At 45.1% G+C, this 27,302-nt stretch overlaps 1 protein-coding gene across 1 annotated transcript in view; it reads right to left on the reverse strand.

Annotated features, from left to right (window-relative positions):
- The window catches only part of dnajc5b (DnaJ (Hsp40) homolog, subfamily C, member 5 beta), a gene marked incomplete at both ends in the record, with an annotated part of 56,913 nt that extends 36,639 nt beyond the window's left edge, over window positions 1-20,274 (reverse strand). The window contains 2 exons of the mRNA XM_084327268.1: window positions 1,616-1,829; window positions 20,165-20,274. Of these exons, the coding sequence (XP_084183394.1) occupies window positions 1,616-1,829; window positions 20,165-20,274 (324 nt within the window). The remainder of the gene's footprint in view (window positions 1-1,615; window positions 1,830-20,164) is intronic.
- Between the last annotated feature and the right edge of the window lie 7,028 nt (window positions 20,275-27,302).

Consider the following 27,302-nt stretch of genomic DNA (forward strand, 5'->3'; position numbering starts at 1 on the left):
TAGCGTGCCCTGAGGTCCCTTGGGAAACTTTTCTATAGGAAACTGTTTTCCGAGGAAGGGCGAGTGGTGACCACGCCTAGTGCTTTATAGTACGTCACTAGGGCGGGGCCTGGCAGGTGCTGGGTGCATTTGTTTTATTCGTTGATGAAGTACAGTAGGTACTGGAGATGAGGTATATCTCGATGGCGAAGAGCAGGACGCTCAGCCAGTACTCATATAACTAGGTTATAGTGTTGTCACGATACTGGAATTTCGACTTCGATACGATACCTTGAAAAGTATCGATACTTCGATACCATTTCGATACCAAAAAAAAAATTATATATATAATATATATATATATTTTTTACAAATTTAGCTTTTGTTGCTGGTTGATTCTCCTCAGCTTCTCTCTGGTACTATAAGAGAAGATAAACACTTTTAAAACATTTAAAAATAACTGTTCATCTCACTTCAATCATTTTTATTGCAGATGAAGAACATGGTATTTTCTCAAGCAGACAGATGTAAACACTGTAATCTGTGTTGCATGTACCTGACAAACTGAACTGTTTGTATTACAGTTAGTAACAGTTTCGATTTTTATTTAAAGATAACGAGAGAGAGAGAGAGAGAGAGAGAGAGAGAGAGAGAGAGAGAGAGAGAGAGAGAGAGAGAGGCTATGCTCGGAGCATTTAGTAACGTTACATTTTCAACAAGATTGCTGCTATTTTAACACTTCATGGAAACGGGGTAACGTTAACCTTATGTCGACTGTAGTATTGTATGACCTCGACATAACGTTTAAACGTTAACGTTACTCCGTTTCCATGCAGTAATTATAAAGGTGGCCAGCTAAGCTAAGCTAACGGAGCTAATGTTAGCTGATAGCTGTAACGTTACTAACAACGAATCAGCTGTTGATATTATGCGCCATCAGTAGACAACGTATCATGTATTATAGAGTTAATGGTTTAATGCTTCAGTCACAGTGACGTTGAAAGAGCAGCTGTCACGAACCTCTTTCATTTATTTATGGAGATCCGCGTTGGCACTGCTCTGTAACACCGCTTGCAAATAGCATTGGGGCATCTTTAGCTTGTCCGTCGTTGTTTACTTCAAACCCGAAGTACCTCCAAACAGCACTTCTGCTGTTTTCTTTATCCACAAGCACAAGTTGCGGAGGCTCTGCATTTGCCATCTTCAGCTAAAATGTTTGTTTACAAACTGAAGACGGTTCTGTGAGGGGGAGGGCTGGAGGAGGCGGAGGGGCAAGCGTGCTCTGAACAGCGTGTCAACAACTTGCGGTAGAACACTCGCCAGCTGGTACCGATACTGCAGAAAGTATCGGTATTTCGGGAAATTAGTATCGAAACCATTTTAAATATTCAGTATCGATATGTATCGATACTTCGATATTTTTGACAACACTACTAGGTTATATACATAACCTGTTACCTATCGTTAACCATTCCAGGGGGACATATTGATACAGTTAACCATTCCAGGGGGACATATTGATACAGTTATCCAGGCTCTCTCTCTCTCTCTCTGACACACACACACACACACACACACACACACACACACACACACACACACACACACACACACACACACACACACACACACTCACCTTGGCCCACCAGGTGGACAGCATGAAGTAGGTGTTGACGTTCTCCTCTCCAAACTGCTGGGCGACGTAGAGGCCCAGGGAGCCATAGCTGTCGTAGATGTTCCTCTTGGTGAGGTCCGACAGGACGGAGTTGGCGTTGTTCAGCTCCTTGAACTTGTCCGCCGTCTCTGGGTTGTCTGGGTTTTTGTCCGGGTGATAGCGCAGGGCTAACTTCCTGAAGGAAAGAAGAGCAGGAAACACACATAGGGACCATAATGTTACTTAAAGGAAAACTCCAACATTTTGGGAAATTAGCTTATTTGCCATCTACCTTGGAGTTAGACAAGAAGATGCATACCTTTTTCTTCTCTGTGCATGCAGTAGGAGTAGGAAGACGTTGGGAGCTAATGGAGGAACCTACTTCCATTTTTTTTATATTTGATATTTTTATTCGTTTTTCTTAGACATGACAGTAGACAATACGAACGTGCGCGTCTTCCTATTCCTACTGCATGCACAGAGAAGAAAAAAGGTATGTATCTTCTTGTCTAACTCCAGGGTAGATGGCAAATAAGCTAATTTCCCAAAATGTTGGAGTTTTCCTTTAAAGATAGAATCTATAATGCCGTCAAATAGTGACCTCTAGGCAAAAGAGCCCTGCTTGGTTGTGGGACCAGCCACGAGTTAACTCGTGTTTCGGTGCCATGCGTTGTGGACCAGAGCCACGAGTTAACTCGTGGCAAGTTGTTATTGTTTTATTCCATATTAATAACGCTATTAACGTCCGCAATCGACTTGCAGGACCCGCATATTTGATTTTCGAAGCATGCAATACCGGCCAGATCCGCTTAGGGGCGCCATCGCTCCACTGCAGTATCATTGAGGGCGATTGGAAAAAAAAGTTTTTACTGTCTGTGGGCGTTTCATATGAGCCTCGGTCCCAGCCGAACATACTCCATCTTTGATCCTGTTACCGAACGCAGATTTCAGCCTGGAATAATGGGATTTATGATCAACCAATGGACATATCGATCTACCAGATTCCGATGACTAATGACGAAATGCTGCCGGCGATCACATGGGCTGACGGTAGGATACTATTCCGCCAAATTACAGCTGGATTGGACATTGTTTTAAAATGCAACGTGATCGATCAGTGAAAATGGCTATGTGAACGCACATTGTATTGCTAATCAATAATAGTAATCGGCGTTCCCCGCCGCCCCCATTTCATCCATAGATGCTCTGTAATAGTCCGGATGCTACGCAGTTTGTTTTATTTCATTCGTATATATACAGCAGAAATGGCGTTTGATATAACGTGACTAGCATTTAGCCTATTATCTAGCTCCCCAGAAAAACGCTGGGACGCTGGTCGTCAATGTGTTAAGAGAGGTCTTATGATAAGTTACTATATCGTTATAGTTATATATTATTATATAATATATAGCTGTAATAAAAAACAGTATATACTGTAGGGCTGGGCGATATGGGAAAAAATCATATCGCTATAACGATATGATAATTTTATTTTATTTCTCGATATCGATAATTATCGAATTGTTATAAGTATAAAAAAATAAAAAAAATTCTTTTTTCTTTTTTAACAACAGATGTATGTTTATTTTGCAGCAATTCTTTGTCATTGCCGCCATCTTTAGTGTTACATCCCCTCACACTCCAGTTCTCAGGCTGCAGCTGGTTTAAAAGCTAAAGTAAACCGGCTTCTCTGCTGGCTGTGGCTCCAGAGGAGTTGAACGTTAGGTTATGACTATAACCAAGTTCTGTTAGTTAGGGGCGATGCTTGGCATCGCCTTCTGCACTATCTCGCGTACGTGCACGCGTACTGAATAAACCACAAATGTACCTCTAATACCAGTATTAGTCTGACCACACCCCTCATCAGCTTACCTTCATAAGCAGGTGTGTGGTCACCTGCTCTCCTCCTTCCCAAGCTTTCACCACAAGGTGAGGACAAGGGCTGCAGCGGCGTCCGATGCCAAGCATCGCCCCTAACTAACAGAACTTGGTTATAGTCATAACCTAACGTTCTGTATCGTTAGTGGCTTAGCTTGGCATCGCCTTCTGCACAAGGGAGGCCAAGCGGAGCCACTTGGCTGACAAATACACCCCGCTGACAGCCCCCCAAAACCATCAGAACAGGGAGGGCCGAGCCCCCCCGACCCCCCCTAATGGAGGGTAGCCCCCCTATTAGGGACGTCACGGGAGGGCGACGGACCCGACCGTGCGAAGAGGCACTCAAGCAACTCAACGCACAGGGTGAGCAGACCGTGGCTTGACCCCACGACTACACACACGCACAACCCGCATGCCACCCGGGAACGAACGGAGGAACAACCTCGTTACTGCCCCCAGAATCACGGGGTCAAGGGCAAACCCAACCCCGTGGCAAGGCCGTAGCAGCGGAGCACGAAGGAAGACCCAGACCCACCAAAAGGACTGGACTCCCTGGAATGGGGGCCCGGAGAAGTCCATGATGCCAGCATCAAGACCCCACCAGGTGGGCACGTAGTGCCCCGCCCCCCACATCGCCAGCGTATTCGGACAAAGGCCCCTCAGTTACTGCACCTGGTATTCCCAGGCGGAACCAACCAGGCCAGAACCTGCCCAGCTTCCGAGATCGGACAAGACCGGGCGTGTTCAGGTCGGTATGGCCGTAAGCCGAGCGGGCCCCGTCCCCCCAATAGTACACCGCCTGGCACACTGACCCTGCAGAATAGGCAGTCAGCATGGCCGTAAGCACACAAAAAAGGTTAACCAACGGAAGCAGGCAGCGCACCGGGGAAAAACCAGGCAACAGGCTGTTAACCCTAGCCTGGAGACTGCGGACGAGACAGGCGCCAGAGGGGACAGCTGAACACAGCCGCCCCGGCGGAAGGAGCGTAAGCTGGCGGTGTTGCATGACCAAGCCTCCATTTAACAACCCCCACCCAGAGGGGTCGAGGCAGAGAAGGCTGACACGATTGGCAGACGTCATGAACGTGCAGGGGCACCCTCAACCGGTGAACCCGGGAGTTGACACTGCTCCAACACACCAGGGAATCAACCACCTCGGTGTTACCCAATGCGGTGGTTGTTCCTATAACCCCTCAAGAAAAAACTCCAAAACACACCTGCGGGTATACACCGGCTATACCGCAGTACAAGTGTTTCAGTTTCCAAAAAGGGTTAACCCAGGCCTACGGGTCGCAAACATCACTTCGGACCGGGCCTGGCGGCACGGGAAGCACAGGGTCACCAGAGGAGGTCAAAAAACCACCCCCACAGGCCCCTCTTCGCCATGCGTGAGAGAGGAGCGAAAAATAATGGAGAACCAGCCCCTAAGCACACCGTACCTGGTATTCCCCGGCGGTCTCCCAACCAAGTACTAACCAGGACCAACCTGTGTAGCGGCCGAGATCCGACGAGATCGAGCGCGTACAGAATGGCATGGCTGTAAGCCATGACGACAGTGCTGAGTAAAAACATACCCAACCAGGGTCTCCATAGCGCTTAACCCTGTGACACCCAGACCGACCTGGCATTTTTCCCCCTGAAAAAAGCCCAAGTCCCTCAGGGTACCAGAACAGCAGATCTGCATCCCCGGCGGACAACGGGTTCAACTGATCTGGACCAGCGTGACCAGAACCAGTCCCGTGCCCTAACCACGCCGACATGCCTACTCCAGGAGAAGGGCAGATATGCGTGTTGATCTTAACATGAAAAGAAGGCGCCACCCAGACGTCGGGACGAACCGCGCCTGGTGGCCCACCCCAAGGGCGTGAGACCCCACTACATATGTTCAGATCCATCCCGTCATCATCCCCCAGACATGAACGAGGATCCGTCGACAACCCACCCAGGTCATGGGATGTGGTCGCCGGAAGAGGAAAAACCCCCATCTCAGTTGCTTTATAAAAACGCTGTTTCAACCACAAGCAACTAAGGCGTGCCAGTCAATCGCCTGTTTACAGCGAGCTAGCACTATACGTGCGTCGGGACACACCCCCATCAATGAACAGGCTGTTTAGACCTGTCATTGAATCCCCAAGGCGCCCAGGGGAACGACAAGAGGGGTGTGACACTCCCTAACTCCAACACTTCTGGAACAAAAAGAAGGAAGCATCAACAGTATGTATCCCAGTCTACACAGCCGGGGTAAAAAATGTTCACATTTTTACATCCCACCACCCTCCCATAGGAAAGAGACGGGGATCCCCAGAGAGACTTCCCACGCGAGCTGTACAGATTGAAAAGAATATATTGCACCTTGAGCCATGTAAAAAACTGGTTTTAGGGCCTCCGGGGAAGAGGCACCGAACCCATACACACTCAATAAACGAATTGAATCGAATATACATACAATAGAAAAGGACCCTTCTAGAGGGTCCACTCACTTTGACAATCTGAGGAGGAAGGCTCTGTACTCTGATGGAGGCTTCCTCACATGGAAGAAGGAGTCCGAACTCACAGAAGGCCTGAGTAGGCGCTTGGTGAGGAGGAGCCCCGACCACCCCCCCTGAAAACAGATCCATCACATGGACCTGAACAGCACACGGAAGTCCTACCAACAGAGACGCGCACGGTGACGTACTCTATGGCGGGGGAATTCCTGCGGTGCACACGCCCAATATACCAGGCCGTGGGACCAGGAACTCCCTCCCCCCCCCCCCCCCCCCCCCCCCCGTAACGTGCCGAACCGCCACGTGACGGGAACCTTGAAGGACAGGGGGTGTACCCCTGACCGACAGAACAATGGGGAGAGGAAAGGTTACCAGTTCACCCCTTTACGACCCCACACCCATGATACGACGTAACGACAAAAAGAGAATATGACACAGTCATAGTCAGCTCTATGAAGCGTTTCACAGCTCCACACAGCGCACGAGCTAACCTGCTATCTGATTTTTACTAAGGAAAAACACAGAATAGAGAGGGCTCTAAGAACCCCGGTCCAACATACACATGTGCTTCTGTGGCCAGTACAACCCAGTTGTAGGTCACATGACACACACAACCCATCATCACCTACAAAAAATGGCAAAAACACTCAACAGAGGAACGCCGTTTTTTTTCACAATGAGAGAATACATCATTCTTGATTAGTATCGACCACAGGCCTTGCTAAGCACACATGACAGCAACCAAACCAATTTCCCTTTAGGAAATAAGTTTCTCCAGCAGATTTAGCACAACCTCAGCAATCAAGCTGAGAGTTACATCGTATCCCTACCACACAAAAGACACAATTAATGCACAACATGTCTGATAGGAGGTGATAAAGTCCCCAGGGAACCGGGGGGGGAAACACAATCCTCCTATTTTACCCTCAATACGGCCAGTTAAACAGGAAAACCTGTTAATGTGTGAACTCACTGTTCATTGTCATTACAGTCTGAGAAAGAACATTCTTTCACTCACTCGTCACCAAGCATAGCTTCATAGGTTAGTTGCCTTAGGGGCGGCTAGGTGGTGTAGTGGTCTAAGGCACTCGCCACCAGTGTGGAGACGCTAGGATTCGCGTGTTCGAATCCAGCTCTCCACATTGTTTTTCAGTTTGGCTGGTCGTCCGCAGTAATACACATTGGCCGTATTACGGGGAGGGAAAACTGAAGGGTGGGGATCGAACGTTGTGAACAAGCGACTCCTACAAGTCGGTTGGTGCGCCTGCGCAGTAGAATCAGGAAGTGTCGGGGGCAGCGTGAGCCTCCCACGCGTTACTCCTCGACACTGAGAGGTCGAGCTGCGCGGGTGAAAAGATGCGACTGCTGTTACCTCAAGTACCGGAGGGGACTTGTGCTATGTATGACTTAGTCCACATTGCAGCCGGCTTGTGGGAGGCAAGAAACAGCGTTCGTGACAGGGGAGGGTTGAATTGGATGATACGAAATTGGGATGGGAGAAAAATATAGAAAAATGGGAGGAAAAGTGGATCAAAAAAAAAAAAGGTTAGTTGCCTTAGTAGTGAGTACACGGTACACATAAACACCATGATGTTTCTCACACAACAACCAGATCAATACATCACGACCTGCACGGAGAAGCTAACTGCCAGTGACAAAAACAGCTCACACACAACCCGCAACGTATCTCAAATGCATTGCAACAACACACGTTTTGGGAAAAAACACCGTTATTCACAATACATTTAGCAAGGTAAAACCAGAAGACGTGTTTATGAGGTCTGGCCAACCCCGTACCTGCCCGGAACGCAGATCAGCGAAGTGCAGTCACAAGCCACCGTAGAACACAGCCGTCCCGTGTTGTTCGATCCGGGCAGCGTCGCCGCTCCACCAGTCGCTACAGTCCTCTTTGTTGACGCAATCCCCGTCTAGGTTCAGGCAGGGTCGACGAACATCCCCTGTCAAGGATGACGTCGTGGTCAAGAGTGTAAAACATGTTAAAAATCAAAGCACGTTCAACAGAATAGCATCAAGCTAACGGCTGCTCCAACCGTTCGGGTGCTATCGCTTCCGCTCGCGAGACGCCGATCTACGACGCACGCGATCAGGAGCGAGCTCCCGGCGGCGCGCGAGAAGCCAAGCTACCCCGCGCCAGGCCACCGACCGGCTAACCGTAAGCTATGAACATGTAAACAATGACATAACACTCACCCAGACAGGCCGCCGTTCTGAACCCTCCTCACTTTTTAAGAGAAAAGAGAAAACAAGACGTCAACACCGCTTCACAACGGTGACATTAACACGTCCGGCGGAATCAGCACAGTACCAACTGGCCTGTATAGCTGACTTTGAACATGAATCTGCCGCTATCGCACATTACATGCACATATCCCCTCGTGAAGGAATACTCTCATTTGGATATGAAAGATGGGGTCTTAACACGGTGACAGAGAGAATCCACTCGTCCAGAACACACAGGGATCACCAGTGTCAATGGTCGCGGCCCACTAGTTAAAACTATAATGGTCGCCAGACCAAGGCCTTCTGTCGCCTAGACGGCTAAACAAAGGACCCTAGCCTGGGGCCGGTTTCCATAAACTTTGTCAAGTAGCCCCCATAGCACTAACAGACAAGTGGAGCCCGCCAGCAAACACTACTCACCCAACCTGGAACGCACCGCTCCTCACAACAGCGGCATGTCCGACAGTTCAGCTGTGGCCTGATAGGTTTCACCCCAACAAACACAGCAAGGAACTGCAGTTGAGAAGCATGCAGCGGCGTGCTCCCCATACGAAAACCGGTGGAGGGTTTGTAGAATGATCATCATCTTCTAGACACTCCAGTACGAAGACAATATCGCCGTATTTTCTCGAAAATAGTGAGAGAGAAAATAAAGATATGATGTCAACGTATCCTTGTTTCCCAAGCTGTTCCTAATCCAATTTCTTCCATCATGGTGTCAAGTGTGGGGATCTACCGAGGCACCTCTTCCTTGTGGTGAAAGCGAGAAGGAGGAGAGCAGGTGACCACACACCTGCTTATGAAGGTAAGCTGATGAGGGGTGTGGTCAGACTAATACTGGTATTAGAGGTACATTTGTGGTTTATTCAGTACGCGTGCACGTACGCGAGATAGTGCAGAAGGCGATGCCAAGCTAAGCCACTAACGATACAGAACAGTTCTGGCTCTGCTAGTTTATTTTCGATCTTTTGGCGCTTTTTTGGTGGACAAACCACCGCACATGTGCACTGTGACTCGTGACTGGAGTCTAGTTCTGCTAGCACACATAGCCTACTGTGTACAGATGGTTTCAAAATGTATTTTAAATTAGAAAGCAAACAAAATAAATGGACAAGAGAAAAAGAAATCTGAATTTGGTCAGTATTGTCATTTGGACAAGCAAAGCCATTACTTTAAGTTGCAGGCAAGAAAGACAAGTCTGTCCACTGTCTCTGGTTTTAAAACTGCCCTGTTGCAGGTAAAAAAAAAAAACGATTTTTCGATTTTTTTTTCTTTCGATATTCGATATCGATTATTAAAATATATCGCGATATTTATCGTTATCGTTATATCGCCCAGCCCTAATATACTGTATATAGCATTAGCAATATAGTATTATTATTAGTGTTGTCAGGCGATTAAAAAAATGTATCTAATTAATTACAGGATTTGTAATTAATTAATCTAATTAATCGCATAACCATTTTATGCCTGATATTCTATATTCTATAATCATATTTCAAATTGCATGTGTCCGGATGGCAGAATTCAGTACTGTATCTACAAAACCTTCTGTTTAATCATCTTCCATCTATTAATTTGCTTAGATTTTTCAGGTCTGGTCAATTTGAGCATAGTGTTATTCACAGTCAAAGATAAAAAAATATTTATTGATATTCTCATTTGGTTCATTACAATTTACTCAAAATAAAATGTTCATTCAATCAATCACCGCGCAGATTGATTGATTGAATGAAAATGTTATTAACAGATTGCAGAATGGGTACAATACAGTACGGCTCAATACACACAATTGTTAAGGGGATGCCGACCAGAGAAAGACTTTCGTCTTGTTTACATCAGGGTCCCCCATTTTAAATTCATAATGAATTGTAAGTAAGGGTGCAACTTGCACCGTGCAATCCATTCTTTGTGGATCTAGCCCACAGTATTTGTGACACTGGGAATACATTCCCTGAGATTCATAGATGTCCCTAGAATCAGATACCAAGAACATGCAAATGGACCATATTAAAAAAAGTCTGTAAATGTGTATTCTACATTATTATGGAATGAATGAGAAAAAAAAAAGAAAAAAATTGTAATTAATTTTGAGTTAATTTTCATAACGCGATAATTTGCTGTGTAATTAATTAATCGAATTAATGCGATAAACTAACAGCCCTAATTATTATTATCCTGTGAATTTATCCAGACCTCTCTTGGCAGAGCCTGAGGTGTAGCCAGCAGTAGCAACCCCTTCCCTATACCCACTGAACTCCAACCCAAATCCAAAATCCAAACCCAATCAAAACAAAAAATGAAAAACAAATTGCAATACCAAGCATGGCTATTTGACGGTATTACAGCCACATACCATATCACTGTGGGGTATATTATATTATATCATATCAATGTGGGTTATATTATATTATATCATATCAATGTGGGGTATATTATATTATATATCAATGTGGGTTATATTATATTATATCATATCGATGTGGGGTATATTATACAATATCAATGTGGGGTATATTATATTATATCATATCAATGTGGGGTATATTATACCATATCAATGTGGGGTAAATTATATTATATCATATCGATGTGGGGTATATTATATGATATCAATGTGGGGTATATTATATCATATCAATGTGGGGTATATTATATTATATATCAATGTGGGTTATATTATATTATATCATATCGATGTGGGGTATATTATACAATATCAATGTGGGTTATATTATATCATATCGATGTGGGGTATATTATACAATATCAATGTGGGGTATATTATATTATATCATATCAATGTGGGGTATATTATACCATATCAAATTGGGGTAAATTATATTATACCATATCAATGCGGGGTATATTATACCATATCAATGTGGGGTAAATTATATTATACCATATCAATGTGGGGTATATTATATTATACCATATCAATGTGGGGTATATTATACCATATTAATGTGGGGTATATTATATTAATGTAGGGTATATTATATTAATGTGGAGTATATTATATTAATGTGGGGTATATTATATCATATCAATGTGGGGTGTATATTATATTATATTAATGTGGGGTATATTATATATTAATGTGGGGTGTATATTATATTAATGTGGGGTATATTATATATTAATGTGAGGTATATTATATTAATGTGGGGTATATTATATTAATGTAGGGTATATTATATTAATGTGGAGTATATTATATTAATGTGGGGTATATTATATCATATCAATGTGGGGTGTATATTATATTATATTAATGTGGGGTATATTATATATTAATGTGAGGTATATTATATATTAATGTGAGGTATATTATATATTAATGTAGGGTATATTATATTCACATCCATTCTTGCAGAGTTTGATCTGTAGATGTAACTTTCTTAACCCGTTGAATAATTGGAATATACTCCAGTCTTTACAAACATAAACAAACATCTTTACAGCTACAAAGTACAACAAAAAAATACAATTGAAAATGTATATATTCACCTGAATATATTGTGTTAGTCCTTGTATCAGGATTTCAGTCAATCAGCTAACACATTCTTATTTATTTATGTATCTCTTTCTTTCTTTCTTTCTTTCTTTCTTTCTTTCTTTCTTTCTTTCTTTCTTTCTTTCTTTCTTTCTTTCTTTCTTTCTTTCTTTCTTTATTATAAATGTATTATTAATTGCACATCCTTTTTTGATTAGTGTAGAGTGGTGCCTCACAATGCACTTCTTGTGTTTCCCGTTACCAGTGTTACCAGTTATATTGTGAAGTATAGTGAGCTCTGCTGTCCATAGTAATTGTACTACAAGACTCGTGGACCTATGGCCCCATCTGGTGTTGTGGAGCATTTTTCCCTATTGTTAGGTTTTAGTGAGTTTTTCCTTACCTTCGCGTGGGGTATGTCTGGGAGTGCTTGCATTCTTTCATTTATTTGCATTTATTTTAAATTTGTTGGACCTTATGGTGTTCTTGTTCTGTTCTTGACTTATTGTTATGTTTCTTCTTGACTTGTTTAAAGAAGACATGTACGGCCCATGGGGACATTAACGTGTGTTGTCGGGCCTTACAAATAAATTTGATTTGATTTGATTTAGTGTTGGTTGAGTAGTTAACTACAGTGTGGACCACATGTTGTTCAGTTACTAGTATAACTACATTAGTTGGGTGGTAGTTTAACTACATTGGAATATTAGTCCTTAAAGGAACACGCCAACATTTTGGGAAATTAGCTTATCGTCTTCTCCAGAGAGAGACAAGAAGATAGATACCAGTTTCCTCTCTGTGCGTTCAGTAGAAAGCTATCTGGCTGCACATTAGCCTAGCTTAGCACAATGAATGGAAGCGGACAGTCAAGTCAAGTCAAGAGTTTTAATTGTCACGGCATACAGGTATACAATGAAATGCGGGTGGTCTTGCCCGCAACGATGTGCAATACAGTGGTACATATAATAGAATCAAAAGAAGAAACAACATTGTGCAGTAACAGGTAGCAGGTAACATGGAGTGACATCTCGGTATCTGTACATAGTTATTTACAGCGCATGTGTGACATGCTAGTTAGCTTTGGTAGTGCAATACACTGTTCCTGTTATTCTAATTTAAAGTGTCCTTTCCTTTGGCCATAAGTGTGCGTGTGTGCGACATGAGTGTGTGCCCGCTCATGTTAAAGTGTTAAGTGGCTGCTCGTGTGTGAGCGTGCACAGTGTGCGTGTCGTGTGTGTGTTCATGTGTGCTTGTGTGTGGACAGTTCAATGTTCTGAGCACTCAATGTACATTGTTCATGGCTCTGATGGCCTGGGGGAAGAAGCTGAGCCTAAGCCGCTCTGTCCTAGTAGCTGGGATTTGCAGGCGTCTGCCTGACCTCAGCAGCTGAAACAGGCTGTTATTGGGGTGGTGAGGGTCTTTCATTATCCTGCAGGCTCTGGATTTGCACCTCTTGTTGTATAGAACCTGCAGGGGGGGTAGTGCAATACCCGTGGTACGCTCGGCTGAGCGCACCACTTTCTGTAGGGCCTTCTTGTCCTGTGCCGTGCTGTTTCCATACCAGGCAGTGATGTTTCCGGTCAGGATGCTCTCTACAGCTCCTGAGTAGAAGGACTGGAGTATCTTCCCCGATACTCTGAACTTCCTTAACTGTCTCAGGTGGTAGAGACGCTGTTTCGCCTTCTTTACTACTGTGCCTATGTGTGTTGACCATGTCAGGTCCTCTGAGATGTGGACCCCCAGGTACTTGAAGCTGCTCACCCTGTCCACGGTAGCCCCGTTTATCATCAGTGGTGTGTGTGTCTCCTGCTGTCCTCTCCTATAATCCACGATCAGTTCCTTGGTTTTGCCAATGTTCAGGAGCAGGCTGTTGTCCTGGCACCAGCGTTCCAGTACCTCCACCTCCTCCCGGTAGGCCTTCTCGTCGTTGTCCGAGATCAGCCCCACCACCACCGTGTCATCTGCGAACTTCACTATGGAGTTGGAGCTGAACTTGGCCACACAGTCGTGTGTGTAGAGTGAGTACAGCAGGGGGCTCAGAACACAGCCCTGGGGGGACCCGATGCTCAGGGTGATGGTGTTGGAGGTCTGACCCCCCACCCTGACCGCCTGGGGTCTTTCGCTCAGAAAGTCCAGTACCCAGGCGCTCAGGGCGGAGCTCAGACCTAGCTCGATCAGCTTGTCCACCAGTCTGGTGGGGACTATGGTGTTGAACGCTGAGCTGTAGTCAATGAACAACAGTCTCACATAGCCCCCCTTCTGACGGTCAAGGTGCGAGAGGGTGCTGTGCAGTACCTGGGAGACCGCGTCGTCGGTGGACCTGTTTGTCCTGTATGCAAATTGCATAGGGTCCATATCACTGGGGAGGGAGGCACAAATGTGGTCCTTGACCAGCCTCTTGAAACATTTCATGACCACAGAGGTGAGTGCCACCGGTCTGTAGTCATTTGGACATGCTGGGGAGGGTTTCTTCGGCACAGGGATGATGGTAGACCTCTTGAAGCAGGCAGGGACCACTGACTCCGCCAGTGATTGATTAAATATGGCGGTGAACACAGGGGCCAGCTGGTTGGCACAGGTCTTGAGTATACGTCCTGTTATGCCATCTGGGCCAGCAGCCTTCCTGGTGTTCACCTGCATAAATGCTCTTCTCACACTGTGTTCCGACAACGAGAGAGCGTCCCCCCCCCCCTCGCGGTTGCCCCCCCCCCTCCACAACAGCCGGCGCGCCAGTGACGTCACTAGCCGGAGAGCCAGCAGCGCCACTGTCTACACCAAACCGAGCGTAGAAGGTGTTGAGCTTGTCCGCGAGGGAGGCGTCGTCTCTCCCCATTGAGGGGGCGCTGACTTTATAGTCAGTTATTGACTTCAGTCCCTGCCATAATCCTCTTGTGTCGTTTTGTGCCATTTGTGTCTCCAGTTTGTCAGCATATGTCCTCTTAGCAAGTTTGACTGCTTTGCGTAGAGTATAGACTGAAGCCTTATACTCCTCCATGTTTCCTGACTCTCTACCCAGGTTGTAGGCGGTGGTACGAGAGTTCAGAGCTGCTCTAATAGTGCTATCCACCCACGGTTTCTGGTTTGGGAAAATCCGCACCGTTTTCCTGAGGACAATACCATCAGCTATTGTTGTTATGTAGCACACCACTATGTCTGCTAGTTCACTGACGTCACTGGCGCTTCCTATGAACATATCCCAATCCGTGTCTGCAAGCACGTCCTTGAGCGTGGCCTCTGATTCGTCGGTCCACTTCTTAGTCTCACGTGACACGACGGCGTCACGTGATTTCTGTTGATATGCCGGAAATAGCAAGATGGAGTCATGATCGCTCGAGCTTGTGGACCCCGTTAATGGCGGAGCGGCTACTGCCTTGTAACCCGCTTTGAACGGGGAATAGCAGTGGTCGAGTGTGTTCTTCCCTCTGGTGGAGCAAGCGATGTGCTGGAAAAAGGACGGCATCACTTTCTTCAGGTTGGCCTGGTTGAAATCGCCGGCCACTACCATCGCTGCGTCTGGGTGTTTGATCTGGTGTCTGTTGAGATGATCGTGTAATTCGCTCAGCGCTTTGCCCGTATTCGCGTGTGGGGGAATATACACGGCAGTCATGACGACTGCTGTGAACTCCCGGTTAGCCTAGGCATTGTCCAACTAACACCTCTCCCGAAGGCTAACCGGCACTGTCCGCTTCCATTCATTGTGCTAAGCTAGGCTAACATGCAGCCAGATAGCTTTCTACTGAACGCACAGAGAGGAAACTGGTATCTATCTTCTTGTCTCTCTCTGGAGAAGACGGTAAGCTAATTTCCCAAAATGTTGGCGTGTTCCTTTAACTATACTTTGGGTCACATGGTTAACATTGTTAATTACAAACTACATTTCTGTCCTAAGCATTTGGCATTTTACTCATTCCACCTCAACAACTGCTCCCTGTCCTCTCCTCAGACATGGGTTTTGATTGAATTGATTGATTGAACATTTTATTAACAGATTGCAGAATGGGTACAATACAGTACAGCTCACAATTGTTAAGGGGATGCAGACCAGATTAAGACTTTCGTCTTGTTTACATCAGGGTCCCCCGTTTTCAATTCATCTTAACATATATGACATACATGACATACAGATAGACAGTACTGCTACATCTAGACATTTATGTCATACCAGATTTACAAATACAGTACTGTTTGTGATACAAAAAAGAGAGTATATACATTTGACGAAGAAACTGTACATTGGAGGGGGTTGGGTAGGGGGGGGTAGGTTGCGTAGGTGGGGTGGGGGGGAACTGTACATTGGAGGTGGTTGGGTGGGTGGGGGGGGTAGGCGGGGCGGGGGGGGGGGTAGGCGGGGTGGGGGGTTAGGACATTTACTGTACATTGGAGGGGGTTGGGTTAGGACATTTCGAATTGCAGTCTCCCGTAGGTGCTCTTTGAGAATGGTTTTGAAAGTGGGTAGTGATTCATATTCCTTTACAGCTGTGGGTAGGGGCGTTCCACATTGATGTGGCATAATTGCGAAACAGGTTTAGTCCCTTGTTTGAGCCGAATCTGGGTTTAACATGATTTGTGTAAGTGAGGTATGTTTTTTCTAGTACCATTTGATTTAAAGCTGTACGGTGTAATTTTAGGAAGAAGAAAAAAAGTAACTGTACAATAATGAGTTTACAAATGCTTAAAAACTATTTCTAATGTTGACACAAATCCAAAGAAATAACCTTTTGAAACAAAGTGGACCAACATTGAGCCATGAAGATACATCTGTACTTGATGGTACAGCCCAAGCTGCACCACAGCCCAAACTGATTATTTCTAGTTTCAAACAGTGCTCCAGGGATCCAGCTCACTTTGTTTAGTCAATACTAAAAATAGATCATACTTTATTTGGACTTCTCAGAGATTATCCCACCCACCCCCCCAACATTGAACATTAACTGCTCAGAAATAAATGTAAGAGAAGAGTTTGTCCTGCACATAATTCTGAGATGTCACATCTATGCTTGCAGCTCTGTTGACAATATTAGAATGATGGACAAGGAAACTGTGACAGTAGGTCTACTACAGGAGTAGTACATCACCTGGCTCAGATATGATAGCACTAATATAATATACACATAGATATAAACTACACTCTTAAAGGGGAATACCACCTACTTTTTATATATTATTCTATTATGACTATTAATCTAATCAATATTTGTATGAAACTAGAGAAAACTATCCTGGAGAACCAACACTGATCCAGTGAACCAAGATAAACTAGATCAACAAGACTATAATATCAGCCAAAGTCAGTCTCCCACGTTTCCAAGTTATAGATTTGTATAGTAGTGTAGTAATATAACTTAGCTAATGTCAGTCTCCCATTCATTATCTGTGGCAACGCTCCAAGCTATAGATGAGTGTCACCGATTAGTTTTCGTTCGCTAGCTTTATAGCGTTCTCTAGTTTCATGCTTACAAATATTGCTGCCCTGGAGCACATGAATAATTAATATTTAAAAATTAGATGGTATTCCCCTTTAAGGGTATAGATAAGCTAAATTAGAACATTGTGGAACAGTTGTGTGGGAGGAGCCTGGGACTGAATGATGTGTCTGAATGGTTGTGTCTGGAAACTGTGACTCATATACTGTTCTGCAGTATAATTAGCAGTAAGAACTTGTGTTGCTGTAATTGATCTCAATTGGCCTCAACATTATGCAATTACAACAGCTTTGGCTTAGAGGTAGAATCTGTAATGTCATCAAACAGCAACCTCTGGTATTGTTTACATGTTTTGTTTTGTTTTGGTCTGATGTGTTGGTTGGAGTTTAGTAACTTACGGTATTAGACTGTGCATTTCTCCAGACCACTCTGAAGAGCTTTACTTGAGGTGTAGCCAGTAATAGCAACCCCTCCCCATTCAACTCCAACCCTCACATCAGACCAAAACAGAAAAATGTGAAATACCAAGCAGGGCTCTTTTGCCTAGAGGTCACTGTTTGACAGCATTACAGATTCTATCTGCTCCCGGCTGCCCTTGGGGGGGAAGGACGACGGGATGGGTCAAGCGCAGAGACTCGATTTCATTGGCGACTCAAAGAAGAATTGCATGTGTGTGTTCCTGTGTGTGCCGCCCATCGCATGTGTGTGTCACTGCATGGTGATTAAAGACTTCTTTTTCAAAAGTCCAGTTATTATTATTATTACCTTTAAAGGAAACCTGATGATATTTGAAAGTTGCAAACTCAGCACATCTAGAGGAGTTGATTTATCTCTGTGCTCTTATAGTTGAGTTCCCTTGTCTTTGATGTGAGATTTGACTGTCTTTACTTGACAAAAGGTTCTCCTTGATAATCGATGGTTGTGTGTGTTGTGTGTATACCTTTCAATCACCAGTGCTTAGAGACCAGGGTTGCCCCTTCTTAGCAGATCAGTTGGCTAATCGATTGTTAGTGTCTTAATTGACTAACACTTTTTAGTCTGATTGAGTTATCTCTTGTAAATTGATAAGGAGATATCTCTGGCATCATAGACTCTTTCACAATCACAATTGGTGAATTGGATCTGTACAAGCCTGGGTCTGTACAAGCCTGGGTCTATACAAGCCTGGGTCTGTACAAGCCTGGGTCTGTACAAGCCTGGGTCTGTACAAGCCTGGGTCACTCTGTACACGCCTGGGTCTGTACACGCCTGGGTCTGTACACGCCTGGGTCTGTACACGCCTGGGTCTGTACAAGCCTGGGTCTATACAAGCCTGGGTCTATACAAGCCTGGGTCTGTACAAGCCTGGGTCACTCTGTACACGCCTGGGTCTGTACACGCCTGGGTCTGTACACGCCTGGGTCTGTACACGCCTGGGTCTGTACAAGCCTGGGTCTATACAAGCCTGGGTCTATACAAGCCTGGGTCTGTACAAGTCTGGGTCTATACAAGCCTGGGTCTGTACAAGTCTGGGTCTATACAAGCCTGGGTCTGTACAAGCCTGGGTCTGTACACGCCTGGGTCTGTACAAGTCTGGGTCTACAAGCGCTGGGTCTGTACAAGCATTACATGTATTTGCAGAAGGCCAGCGATGTGGGTAAATGTCATTTTACAGGTGTTTTAGTGCTTCACAGTAAAAACCATAATATAGTAAAAAAGAAAACACATAAACACAATACAAAGTACACAGAACTACAAACAAAATTACGGCAGCAGACTGTACATTTTCTTCTTTTTCTTTTTTTTTTAAGATAGGGAGAACAAATGTGTTTTAAGATGGGACTTAAACACTGGGAGCGTTGGGGCCAGCCTAATGTGGGGGGGGGCAACTCGGGCTGCAACCGCAAATGCACGGTTCCCCCCTGTTTTTTAGCCTGGATTTAGGGACAACAAGTGGTCAGCAGACCTCAGAGACCATAATGGGGTGTAGGGGTGCAGGATCTCTGTGAGGTAGGGTGGGGCCAGACCATTCATTGCTTATCGCCCTGACGCACGGAAAAGCTCCTATCCGACAGATATGAACTGAAGAAAGTCACCACATTTGCCATTGTGGTATAATACAGTATATATATATATTTTTTGTTTTATCCACTTTTTCTCCCCATTTTCTATTTTTTTCTCCCATCCCAATTTCGTATGATCCAATTCTTCCCTCCCCTGTCTTGAACGTTGCTAGACTAGACGTTGCTAGACTATGCCTCCCACTGGTCGGTTGTAGTGAGGACAGAAGCCTTGCATCACGTGTCCCCTCCGGTACACGATGCCTGTCGCATCTTTTCACCGCAGCAGCTCGAACTCTCAGTGGCGAGAAGTAACGCGTGGGAGGCTCACTCTGCCCCCGCTACTTCCTGCTTCCGCCGCACCGGCGTCACCAAACCGACCTGTAGGAGTCGCTGTCCACAACGTCCAATCCCCACCCACCGGCTTTCCCACCCTCTAACACTTGCCAATTGTGTTAGTATGAACGACCGGCCAGCCGGTAGCAACGCCGAGAGCTGGGCTCGAACCCAGCGTCTCCTGCGTTAGTGGCGAGCGCCTTGCCCACTGCGCCAATCAGCCGCCCTGTATAATACAGTATCCGAGGAAGAATGAATTTTCTTCTTTTTTAGACACTGTATTAAGGCACAATAGAACAACTTTTCAATGGGGAAAAAAGAATGTTGGCATTTAATCAGATGTGGTAACTTTCGCGTCTTCATGTGGTGTTTAAGACACATTTCCAGACACAATGGAAGCTAGTGGCAGTGATGAATCAGCAGAAATGAACTTCAACATTTTCTAGTAAAAATATGAAAAAATAAGGGTGCCTTAGTTTTTGTATGAAGGCAAGAATAATTTGGAACCCACGTGTCAAAAAGACTGGTATGGTCCTTTAAATGGGGCATGAAGATAAGGAAATGTATAGTCAACCTCCCAGGCCAGTAATGATCAAGATGGTGGCTGGCCACTTGCTAGTTTGTCCTACCTGTAGGACTTCTTGATGTCATCATGGGTACAGCCTTTTTCCAGCCCTAGAACCTGATACAGAGATTCTCCAGAGGTGGACAGAGTGCGCTGCCTGGCCTCAGACATCATACAACCATTACCTACTACAAACAAAAGGAAACAATTATAACTGAAGATCAATGGAACTCACCAGACACACAATTCATTTTAACACTCTTATTCTGCTATTCACAACTCCAGAAATGAAACTGTGATTACAATTAATCTGTAGAGTTTACAATCTAGAATGAAACCACATCAAATACAGAAAGAACCACATTACGTACCAAAGATACCTGGTATACTTGTCCTAATTCAAAGCCACTGTTATCCCCTCAAGTTCCTTAATCCAGACCTCTAGGTTGAGTCTTTAGCCCGGAAAGACATCCAACAGTGCTGATGGAGATGTCCCCGACAGCTTACTGCCAGGGTGGATCTCAGGCTGCCATGAAAGATTCATCAGGCGGTCGGTTTGGGTTTCGGTGGCCACCAATGGGGCCACCGCCAAGCGGCGTGTCTGCAGGCTTGATCGGGTTTCAGACGAGATGGTCGGGTACATGTATTGTAAGGGGAACGGAGGTAGGCATGACAACTGAACCGAGTGAAGAGGAAGAGGATCATCTATGAAGAACAGAGGGGAAGCCCTGAACCTACGACCACACCCAAGGCCTGTCAGTCAGTCAAGACGTCTACAGGTTGAGCTTGTTGGAGTGAGGTAGTGGGGAGGGGAGAGATCAACAAGGGTATGGATAGTGTGAATAATTTTTAAACCCACTGGGATATCCTAAATCTGCTGCTGTCTGGCCAGGCTCTTCCCCAACATGTGTGCAATGAAGGATTCCTTCGAGAACAATAACTGTGCAACAATGGAAGTTGATGGTCAGAGTGGAAGTTATTTATCATGCTGTCAGTTTCACATGTCAGTTGTGAACACATAGAAGCAACTCATAGACTAGAAAAAGATCATCTCATTCAGTTCATCTGGTTCATCGGACAAGAGACAATGGCGCTAGTGCCGTGCTATACTAGGTCAGTCATGCTGCGGGTTGTTGCACTTGACTCACTGTATGTCAATGTAATGGCATACTTTCAACTCAAGGTGGTAACAAACACACAAGAATGATTTTGGTATGGCTCATATCTATTAAGTATTGTGAAATTGACCAGGTCTCTGTTGTGATCAGGCAGTGCCAGGAGAGCGTAAAATTAGGTATATAGAATAGATTCAAGATTCAAGAGTTTTATTTGTCACATACATACACGTAGTGAAATGAAGGTGGCCATGCTCGCCTCGATTGTGTAGAAATACAAATAATAAAATAGAATCATCATAAAAAGTAATAAGAATAAAATACAATGATAAGCTTAAGAAATAAAGGTAATGAGTACTATATACCGGTACAATAATATACAAATATACAGTTGTGTTTTTAAAGTGACCTTTTTTGTAGTGTATTTGTCTGTGTCAAGAGTCAAGATTCACTTTATTGTCCCATCAGCTGGGAAATTTGTCTTGGGCTTACACCCACACTAGCCACAGACACATACATACAGACATGATGACACAACACAACACAACTGACTCCAAACAGAGGAAATAAACAATATAAAAGATACAGTAAAGTACATGCACAGCAGGATGTCTGGCAACACCACATTAGAATAGTATACCCAAATATAGGTTATCGAATATCGATAATATAACAACCAAATATCGGTTATTCGATAATTGCCATTTATCTGGCACTATTTAAAAGTTTAACTGAGATCGGAATAAAGGAGTTTTTAAACCTATTTAGTCTAGAGCGTGGGACTCCTCCCAGAGGGCGGTAGCTCATACTCGGCAATGTAAAACATGGGAGGGGTCGGAGACAATTCTATTAGCTTGCCTTAAAAAATAGACTGCAGGGATGGGTGACCTTTCACCCCTATGATCTTTGTGACGGATACGTCTGTGCACCGCACCCGCACATGTTAACTTGTTCCCTCACCGTATTGTTTGTTTAGTTAGTTAATGTTTGTACACGTTTACATTCATGATGCACATACACAATTTCTATTTCACATAATGACACACGACACATAGACTTGCGTACTGATATCATATACATTCTTTATTATCTGACTTATATGGTTTAAGTTTGAGTGCATGCATCTCGTTCATTTGTTTGTTTCTCAACTCTGCAGCCAGCCGTCCTTGCTCTGGGCAAACAGAGCAGCTGTGACTGGTCCACTCTAAATAGCCGGATGGGGGTGGTGGACCGAACCATGTCGCGGGAGATGTCGGGGGGGTTTATTGTATTGTAATTTTGTTTTCTTACATGTATTTCCTTATTAATTAAGATTATTGGTTGTTCAGTTTGGTAGTTATGTTGTATGTTGGGTGTTTATTCTTTATTAGATTAATCAGAATTGTAAGATATTATTTAGTAAAATATTAATGATCAATTAGCCTACTTAGGTGTTAATGTATCTGGCCAGGGCCTATATATAGTTTTGAGTTCTCATTTGTCTTTTGTCTTCCGTTCTGTTCAGGTCTGTTCTGTCCTGCTTTTATTATTTGGACCATTTATGTTATATTTTGTAAATTATGTATTTGCATGGGTAAATAAAACCCTTATTCTTTGGCTGTATTTGCATGGATAGAATAAAACCCTTATTTTTTGCCAAAACCACTGTGTCCTCCTTGTCTGGCTGCTTGATCCCTTACAATCTTCCATGCAGTCTGCATCAGACGGACCAGTTTGGACTTTAGTTGTACAGACATGTTAACAGAATTCAACTATAGGGCGACAATAATGTGGTCAAGAGGCATGGTTTCTATCTTGAGCCTGAACTGGCGTGACTTCTTTTATTCACATGGTAAGCAGCAGTAACACAAGTCTTCTCTCTCTGAGAGACATTGGGGGAGAGGACGAAATGGGTGGATACCTTTGCTTTTATACTCGCCATAAGGTAGAGTACTTGGGTGGCTCCGCCTAGAGCGCCCTCCAGTGGGAACAGATATATATGCAACTAGACAGTCACTGGTGGAGACAATTATATATATATGCAGGTAAACAGTTACTGGAGTAAACAGTCATATGTACAGTCAGACAGTTACTAACAATCCTACACAGAGCCTCTGATCTCAACACTCCCACTTAGGTTTGCATTAGCATACTGGCTGACTTCTGGGAAAAACATTTAACAAAGGAAATAATATATAATCCCAAAAACATCCATAGGGTATGACAGTCAATATCCTCACATTGAACATGACCTTTGAAAATGCCTTCAATTTTAATTTGAAAACAGGCTCCCTCATAGTATCTATTACTATGGACAGTTGGACAGTAAATCGGTGTCATTCTTTCTTATCTGATGGCATACCTGATGAGATGATATTATTTATAATGACATGTTTACATCTATATTGACGCATTGGGATCCTAGTAATCACAACGGTCCCCTGGTTGTCCTTATAAACAACAGTCTCCATATATACACAATGTTCATCATTTTAAACGGTTTTGACAGAACGCCCATTCTTCAAAAACACCATATTCGGTATAGAGGATATATTTCAATTACCTACTGCATTTTGAACAATACATTCATAACCTTATCTTCATCACTTCGAGCATTTGCTCTAGATAAACACATTTTGCATTGTCATAGCTAGAAACATATACTCAGCTTCACAGGCTGATAGTATCCCTGTAGGCTCTAAGCACTTAAACCTTTGTTGTCTTTTCTGAAACACCGCTGTCCGTCTGCAGCACCTCTGGGATAACGAAAAACATATTTTGACGTAGTTCAATGATTCTCTGTGGGGTCAACAACAATACTATGACACTCTTACTCACTACAGAACATAGGTCAGGGCGAGTACAGGTTGTCCAACAGAATGAAGCTACCCACAGTTTATCTATGCATTTCTTACTTCAGTCAAAAACATCTCAGGACCTTTTTCCCACATATCTCATCTGGGATATTTTTACACAGTTGGTAGACTGTTCGAAGTCCATACCTATAAAATGGTTTAACCTGCCTAGGTCTTTCTTTGTATTTAAACATTGAATCACCTATGTACTTTAACATTGTAAACCACCCACCTCTGTACTTAAACATGGGGTTAAACATGAGATCCATTTCAGTATTTTAAACCTGGTAACTCATCCACCTCTGTACTTAAACATGGGACCAAACATATGGCTCATTTCTTCAGCATTTAATACATTTTCTATGAACCATACTTTGTATTTACCGTGGTCTTCAATACCCTCCTGGATCGAATACAACCATTTCCCTCCCACTGTCCGTCTGCCCTCTGGTAACTTGGTTGAATACACCCATTTTCCTCCCACTGTATGTCTGCCCTCTTCGGGGGACAATGTGGCTTCCTTAAAGGTCGGGTTTTCCCCACTGACTACCCTGTAGTAGTACTCAACGGGGGTAGGTGTATTGTCCTCCTCGTCACTCCCTTTCCTGGCATACTCTGGCAGATATTCTGGGGGTTTGTGTTCCCTTGGGGAAAACCTCCCACTGCTTGGGGCACTTGACGTCACCCTCAGGTGCTCCTCGTCATTGCCCGCTGGGGGTTGCTGACTGTCTGTCTGCACAACTGTACTAAGTACACTGGGGTGATGTGTTTCTGTTTCAACACACCTTGCCCTGGAGTCCAGCTCTGGCTCCTCTGTCTGTGTCTCGCTCTCACAGGTTGTCTTCGTGACAAACTTGACTAGCATGTGTTTCCGCACTCTCCCGTTACCGGGGTGATAAACTAGGAAAGCAGGACTTCCTCTGTCGTGTCCTACGAAGAATCCTTTTCCATCCTTGGACTTGGGTTTTCCCCTGTCCTGCAGGTACGCATAAAACACTGATCCAAATCGGTGCATTCTGGCTAGATTACACTTCGTTCCTGTCAGCGCTGTATACGGAGTGGTGCCCGAGTGCTTATTAAAGCACCTGTTTCTGATGTAAGCGGCTTCTTGCACCGCATAATGCCACAGGCTCTTTGGTAAGTTACTATCTGCTAGCCTAGCTTACACCTAGCCATTTCGAAAAGGGTGTGCCATTCCCTCTCTGCCACCCGCTCTGGTGTGTGGGATATGGACGTGACGTCTTGTGTCTTATCTTATACCTTCTCAACAGTGATTGAAACTCTCTGTTTGTGAACTCGGTTTCGTGGTCGGACCTCAAACATCTTACTGTACCATAAGGGGCTACGTCTGCCAGGAATCTTTCTGTGGCCTGGAGTGTGTCACTATTTTCTTTGATAAAGTAAACAAACACTGCCCCTGTACACACGTCTGTAAAAGACTGTACATATCTAAAACCTCCTATGGACTTGTTGCTTACTGGGCCTGCTAGGTCCATGTCAACTAGTGCAAGTGGTACCCTTACTCTGTCTGTGGGATTTCTGTATCTCGGTTGGGTAAACTTCCCCGTTTTGCACATTGCACAATTTTTGTCAGGTCTACGCTTCTCCCCCTCAATGTGCATGCCCTCTGACACTACTTGCAGTTTCAGTAAATCCTCGTAATTACAATGACCCATAATCTCATGCCATGTCTGAATATCGTGACTGGCCGTCCTGCTACACACATCATCATTATCGTTACACTGGTCGTTGTCATTACACTCCGTTTTCAGATAAAATATTCTCTGGTACATCTTTATGTCAAACCGGGTACCGTCAGGTTCTACAAGAAAATGTTTACCTTTATCGAAGAATACCTTGGCGCCGCTTGCAGTAGCAGCTATTACAGAGAATAGTCCTTGTGGGAACGATGGTACGTATAGAGTGTTCTTTAGCGTCACCGTATGCCGGCGCCCCTTGCAGTCTGTGAGGCATACCTGTGCGTCTCCCCTCTCTTGTGCCAATCCATAAATGCGTCTACCGTCCGCCAGCTCCATGCAGTGCCTCTCCGAGTGGAAAGTGTCGTCAAAGTTCTTGAACCGACTCCTGTCGTTGATGACATGGGACGACGCGCCCGTGTCCACGATCAGTCCCCTTCTCTTGGCCCGCTGCAGCTGGGTCGGTCCGGCGATGCCCGCCGTCCGCGCTCCAAAAGCGCAGCCTTCTTGTCCCGTTATCCTCCGGGCATCGTCTCGACTCGCCTCACGTCAATCGTTGCCGCCATCGATTCTCTGGGCGTCGTCTCGATTCATCTCACGTCGATAGTCGCCGCCGTTGTGTCCACTGTCGTCATCTTGTCCACTGTCGTCATCCTGTCCACAGCCGTTATCTTGTCCGTAGTCGCCATTTTGTCCGTGGCCTCCGTCTCGTCTGTAGTCGCCATTTTGTCCGTGGCTTTCGTCTCGCCTGTAGTCGCCATTTTGTCCGTGGCCTCTGTCTCGTTCATGGCCGTCGTCTCGTCCGTAGCCGCCATCTTGTCCATGCGCGTATCGCACGCTCTGGTTGTGTTTCTTCATGCACACTCTGTCTGTGTGCCCCGTGGATTTGCAGAAGCTACACCAGACAGTCTTTGTGCATTCGCTTCTCCGATGGCCTTTATCTCCGCATCGCCAACACGCCAGTTCCGTCGTGGTCCTGGTTCTCTCTTTTGGCGTCGCTCGGGCCTTTAGCACCCTCTCCCCCTCCTCCGCGGCGGCTGGGTGGGTGTCTTCTGAGGCCTCGAAGTTCCTTAACTTAGCCTTGAATTGTCCCAACGTAATGTCCGTTGAACCGTGTGTTACCAGGAGTGTGAACGGTTTGTACAGCTCCGGTAGTCCTCTCATTATCATCGCCATCATTAGCCCATCGCTCGGTGCTTCTCCGGCACTCCTCAATGGCGTTGTGATTCGCTCCGCTCTGTTGACGTATTCGGTCACAGTTTCCGTGGTCCCCTAACACAGGCCAGTTAGTGCTGTGTAGAGGGCCACGACTCTGGGTCTTCCTCGTCCGATGAAATGCTCTCTCAATACCGCCAGGCTTTCTCGGTCTCTGTCTTTAGTGTTGCGGAATATCAGCCCCAAGCTGGTGTCGTCGAGCATCGGCGCTAACTCACAGTACGCGCTGGCGTTCCGCTGGTCGTCCAGGGCTTGCTCTTCCGCTGTCAGTTCTCCGGTGGGGGCCCCCAGGATCGTCTCCTTCAGCCCGCCCCGTGCATGCAGCACAGCATGCGCTCTTC

The sequence above is a fragment of the Notolepis coatsorum genome (genome assembly GCF_963971535.1).
Source record: "Notolepis coatsorum genome assembly, chromosome: 13".
Lineage (NCBI taxonomy): Eukaryota > Metazoa > Chordata > Actinopteri > Aulopiformes > Paralepididae > Notolepis > Notolepis coatsorum.